General features: G+C 48.5%; 1 protein-coding gene across 2 annotated transcripts in view; it reads left to right on the top strand.

Moving 5' to 3' along the window:
* nrg2b (neuregulin 2b) overlaps positions 1–5,309 on the top strand; it is a 39,767-nt gene that overhangs the window by 11,415 nt on the left and 23,043 nt on the right. For both annotated transcript variants that reach the window (XM_025063033.1, XM_025063034.1), the window contains one exon: positions 888–1,587. In XM_025063033.1, coding sequence (XP_024918801.1) covers positions 1,176–1,587 — 412 coding nt within the window. In that variant the 5' untranslated portion in view covers positions 888–1,175. The remainder of the gene's footprint in view (positions 1–887; positions 1,588–5,309) is intronic.

The following is a 5,309-nucleotide window of genomic DNA, read 5'->3' as shown; positions in this document are numbered from 1 at the left end:
ATCCTGAAGAATCCATTGAGAGATTTTCGCAGCGTTAGTCATCGCAACAACTATCCGCAGTGTGTGCAGCAGCAGCGCCGCGGTCGTCGCCTATAGCCTGCCTCCCTCACACCTCTTACACTGGAAACCCACAGCTGGCGGCGGTGCAGAGCTGGTCTGTAGACCGCACTCTCTCCGCTGCTGCTGTGTCTGTGCGCGCCGTGCTGCGTGATTCCTCCTGCACCCGCGCGGAGGGGGGACTTTAACGCAGTCGGCCCGGCATGGTCACATGCCGGTTGGCTTGCTGGTGGATGTGGTGGTGCGCCGGTGCTCGGCCGGGTCGTTAGGATGTTTGCGCAGGACGTGGCGAGCCGACGCCATTGACCGGGCAGGTGATGTTTGCTCACGTAAGTCGCTGGCGTTTGATGAGGGGCGCAGGGGACGCGGCTGGAGGCTGCGCGCTGCTGTTGCATCGCCTCACCGGATAACCGCTGCTACCTTATCTTCTTCTCCGGTTTTTTGCTCTCTCTCTCTTTTTTTTCTGTTTGGTTTTTGTTTTTTGTTTTTTAACCCTGGTCACCCACTGACGGATTCGCAGGAGCGGGACTCTTTTGGACGCGGGGGGAAACGGTGGATAAAGGAAGCGACCTTGTCTGTGCGTTTGAGGGGATTGCGTATGGTTTTCTTGTGATTCCCCTGTACGCACCAGCTGCTTTTTTCTTTCCAGAGAGGCAATGCGCCCACCCATGCGATGCTAGCCTATTAGCTAGAGAGAGAGAGAGAGAGGGAGAGAAAGAGAGAGAGAGGGGGAGTGAAAGAGAGGGCGAGAGAGAAAGAAAGAGAGAGAGAGAGATTTCTACCGTGGAGTTGAGAGAAGGCTAATTTACGAGTCTTGTTTTGCCTTTCAGGAAAAGGAGCAGATAAGAGGGGGAGGGTGGTTGGTGAAGGAGAATGCAGCAATCACATTTTTAAGTATGCAGAAGCGGGCCGTTTCCGGTTCCTAGGCTGGTGTGTGTCCCCACATCCGAGGCCAGCAGCCGTATGGGGAAAGCAGCGGCAGACACAGATGGCATGGACACTTCCACACGGTCTGCCGCTCTGCCCTGCCTGCTCTGCCGGAGCCCGTTCACCGCCGCCTCTCTCTTCCAGCTCGCTCCGCCGCCCAGCAGCACTGCAGCACAGCACAGGCTGACGGCATGAGGCTTGATCCAGTGCATTTCTCCATGCTGGTCATCGGGGTCTCCTTCGCCTGTTACGCCCCGAGTCTCAACTCCCTGCAGGACCAGGCGTACAGATCAGCCGTGGTCATCGAGGGCGAGGTGCGCTCCTCCCCGGAGAACGTCTCCTCCCGGGAGCCCTACAGTGTGAATGTCAAAGTGCTGGACGTGTGGCCCGTGAACAGCGGCGGCCTCGAGAAGGAGCAGCTCGTCACCGTCGGGGACTTCGGTTCCGAGGCCCCGTGCACCACGGTGGAGAAGGACCACAGATATATCTTTTTCATGGACCCGACCACCGAACCCTTGGTTTTCAAGGCGTCCTACGCCCCTGTGGACGCCAGCGAGCCGGAGTCGAAGAAGGATGTGGAGAGAGTGCTGTGCGAGGACTGCGGTAAGTTTCAGCCTTTTCCTCTCTACCTGCCGTATAGACTCACAGCGCAGCACCAGGGCCACAGGAGCTGCCATGGTGATGTAAGGAGACGGTCACTGGCTCCCGGCTGCGCGTACACGCGTGCGGTCAATGCACATACAGTTAGCGGCAGCAGCAGCAGCAGCATATTCGTGCACGCCGCGCACTGACACTAACCCGGTCACCCATAATGAAATAAGAATGTGTGTGCGTGCATGTGTGCGTGTGTGTGTGTGTGAAGGTGAAGTCGTGAACGTGTCACATCTGAGATGAACTCAGTCCTTGGTCAGTGGACCCTCAAACTTCACAGCTGCCTGGACGTCAGCAAGATCTGCATCATCACATCACTGGTGTGTGTGTGTGTGTGCGTGTATATATGTGTGTGTGAGTGTGTTGAGGTAACCTCCTTTCTAAACTTTATGTGCTTGCCTGCAGCCAGTATCAGGCGTCAGCTTTGATGCTGCTTTATATCAGATTTTTTTTCTTTTCTTTTCTTTTTTCCTCTCCATCAGCATCAGTGCTGACTGCAGTTACAGCCCGTGGTTGGTGCTAACAGTTTAAATCTCACAACCTGTTGCCATTTAAAAAAAAAAAGCTTTTGATTTGGCTGCACCTCCTCCCACCTCCAACTCCCCCCAAACACATTCATATTTCCCCCCTCTCTTAGATCCACTGTCACCCCTTTCTCTCCCCCTTCTCTCCCTCTGTCATTATTTTCACTGTCTAACTTCAAGGACTCCGCTAATTGTTTGATCTGTAGCCGTATTGTCTCTAATAGATCGACCAACCAAACAAACCCAAGTCACTGGCACCAATGATTGCTAACGCTTCTAAAACATTACATAATGAGGCATAAAACAGTGATTTCAACCATCAGGTGTATTATGGGATATCGTCTTTATTCAAATACAATTTACAGTGCATTTCCATGGTTACAGTGGTCCCAAAAAAATGGAACTGTCCAGAACCTTTGGTTCTTTTTCTCTGAGTAAAATAACAATCACCGTTAAGTCGTTTTCTGCAGTCACTTTTATATTTTTAGAAAGTTGAAACTGTCCAAGGTGCATCTGCATTAGTCTTTCTGAAGTAATGATTACCAGCAGAGGGAGCTTTAAGTGCAGCTTGACATTAAATCAATTTGTAAAAAAGAAGAAAAAAAAACCCCCAAACCTCTTGGCCCATCAGGAAAAGAAGACAGTGACGTTAGGTTGTTTTTCAACAGTCTTGGTCCAACCAGACACACAAACATGGAGGTGTGCAGGTGCAGCAGGACGTTGGTGATTCTGGATCTGTTCACAGAGATAGAGGAAAGAATAGATGTAACGTGGTGTTGTCAGAATAAAGAAACACCAGCCTCGAGAATACTGGGTCAAAAATAACTTCAAACGTTTGGCAGAAGTTTTTGTGGCGTGTGTTACGAGTTCATTTGAACTAAATCACTCATTAAACGTACACAGTTATTGAGTGGAATGGTCCACTGGGTTCCTTCAGGTCCTCCTGCCTCACCAGGGCTCAGCAGCTGTCCTCACAGCTCCTCTCTGCTCCCAACGTGTGGGCGGAGCTAAAACAGGAGCGCAGACGAGAGGAGTGAGGGGCAAGTAGTGATCACATCCAGAGCACCGGGACTTTTTCTTTTCTTTTCTTGTTTCTACATTTATGAATTAATGTCATAAATAATGTAAAGTTTTTAGAAATCTACATATAATATTTTATAAAAAAAATATTTTTTTAGCAAAATACATGTTAATAATTGGCAAATATAAATAAATCTAACTCTCGGTCTAAACTCACTCAGGAAAAGTTTAATGAAGAAATAGTCCGTCATGTGGGCCGCGCGGTGGCACGGAGGTTAGTCATTTTGCCTTACATCAGTAAGGTCGCCGATCCCATCTGAAGTTTATTCTTTTCTGCGTTTGTTCGTTCCTCTGATTTTCTTCCGCAGTCAAAAAACAAACATGCTTCTTAGGTAACCGTTCACTCTCGATCGACGGCAGGTGTGAATGTGAGCGTGAATGTGAGTGTGAACGGTGGGTCTCTCCTCCCCGACGACTCCTGGGAGTTGATCCAGGTTTTCCTCAGGCTTTAGAACTGAAGAGCATCAAACTGTCCTCTCCTTCTTCTTCTTCTTCTTTTTCTTCTTCTTCTCCCTTCAAATGAAGGGAGGAGGAGGAGGGGGTCAGGGTGGAGGGGGGGGCTGCTGGAGTTTCTTGGCTGTGTTTCAGTCTTGCTTGAGAGGATACAGTATTTTAATTTCATTTGAGGCAGAGGTAACTGCAGCTCACAGAGCCGCTGGCATTGGCTCTGTCAGCAGACACACACCCTAAGTCTAACCAATAGGAAGGCCACTCTTAACAGAGCCGGCCAATCACAGGCAGACTCATGGACCATCCACCTCTGGACACGCCCTCTGTGGCACATTTGTAGCACTGTGTCATAAGTATTTGTTTGTACAGTGTCTGATACTGTGTACTGTAATACATCAGTACTGTACAGTAGAGAAAACGTGTTCACTGTCATTCGGTGCCACAGTTCAAACACACTTCAAAAGTATAATAAGAATTATTTGATTTATTTGAACTTCTGTTGAGAAATGTTTATAAAATCTATCAGATTATTTCCCACTCATATCGACCATAAAGAGTTCAAACTCATATCGACCATAAAGAGTTCTTCTCAACTTCTTGGTCAATTCTCTCACCTAACGTTTCTTGTTCCGTCATAGAAATCCAGTCAGAATCTCTGAAGGACAGTCAGTGTGTCCTGTCATGAAAACAACAACAAAGACGTTCTTCAGCTTCTCCCTGCAGGGGTCGCCATAGTGCATCATCTGTCTCCAGTTCACCTGATCTCTACTTTTACTCCAACCGTGTCCATGTCCATGTCCATGTCCTCCATAACTACATCCATAAATCTTCTCTGGTCTCAGCTCTTCCTCTCCTCCATCTGTGACATCTCCACCTCACCCCTCCAGGGGGAGACAGTGAGCGAGTCTGTACATCTTCTCCTTCATCTTCTTCTTCAGGAACAAAAGAACCAACACTTGAGTCTTGTCCTTGTCTACCAGACACCATTTCACTCTAACCGCTCAACCGTTACCATGGTTATGAGAAACCATTGCCAGTTTTATTTCCCCCCATGAAGGAAGTGGGCGGGGCTTGTTCATGACCTCATCACCATTTAAAGACGCCTCAGAAACCAGTCGATCAGAGAACAGAGCTGTGAGACACGTCCAAAAAGTCAGGATTGGATATCAGATAAACACAGAGAGAAAGAACATATAATCTCAAATATAAGGTGCGCGGACCTTTTTTTGACCAAATCCTAACATACCTGAGGGAGTGCTCAGGCCTGGAGACTTGATTTTGACGACAGTAAAGGACTTTTTTAACACTATGATAGTTTAAAACCCGATACGTTTTGATGACAACTCAACGACGACTATTTTAGGCTAAAATGAACTCCTTGCGTCCGATCTGCCCGGTCGTTCACGGCAGCTTCCCGTCGTGTGGCAGTGTCAGGTGAAAGCGAAGTCTTTGCTTTGAGTGAAATTACGAGACGGTGAATCTGTTTCTCTCACTGTAACAGATACTGTAGTCCGGTGAGTATCCATCTTCCAACAGGCAGAGCCAGTGTTGATTAAATGGTGAGTGCAGCCAGGTTCCCTTTTACTGTTTATGTTATTGAGTCAGCCACAGCTGCTCCGA

Source organism: Cynoglossus semilaevis, chromosome 15 (genome assembly GCF_000523025.1).
Source record: "Cynoglossus semilaevis isolate Cse_v1.0 chromosome 15, Cse_v1.0, whole genome shotgun sequence".
NCBI classification, from domain to species: Eukaryota; Metazoa; Chordata; class Actinopteri; order Pleuronectiformes; family Cynoglossidae; genus Cynoglossus; species Cynoglossus semilaevis.
The sequence above is the reverse complement of the archived record's forward strand: the minus strand, read 5'-3'. Positions and strand labels throughout refer to the sequence as shown.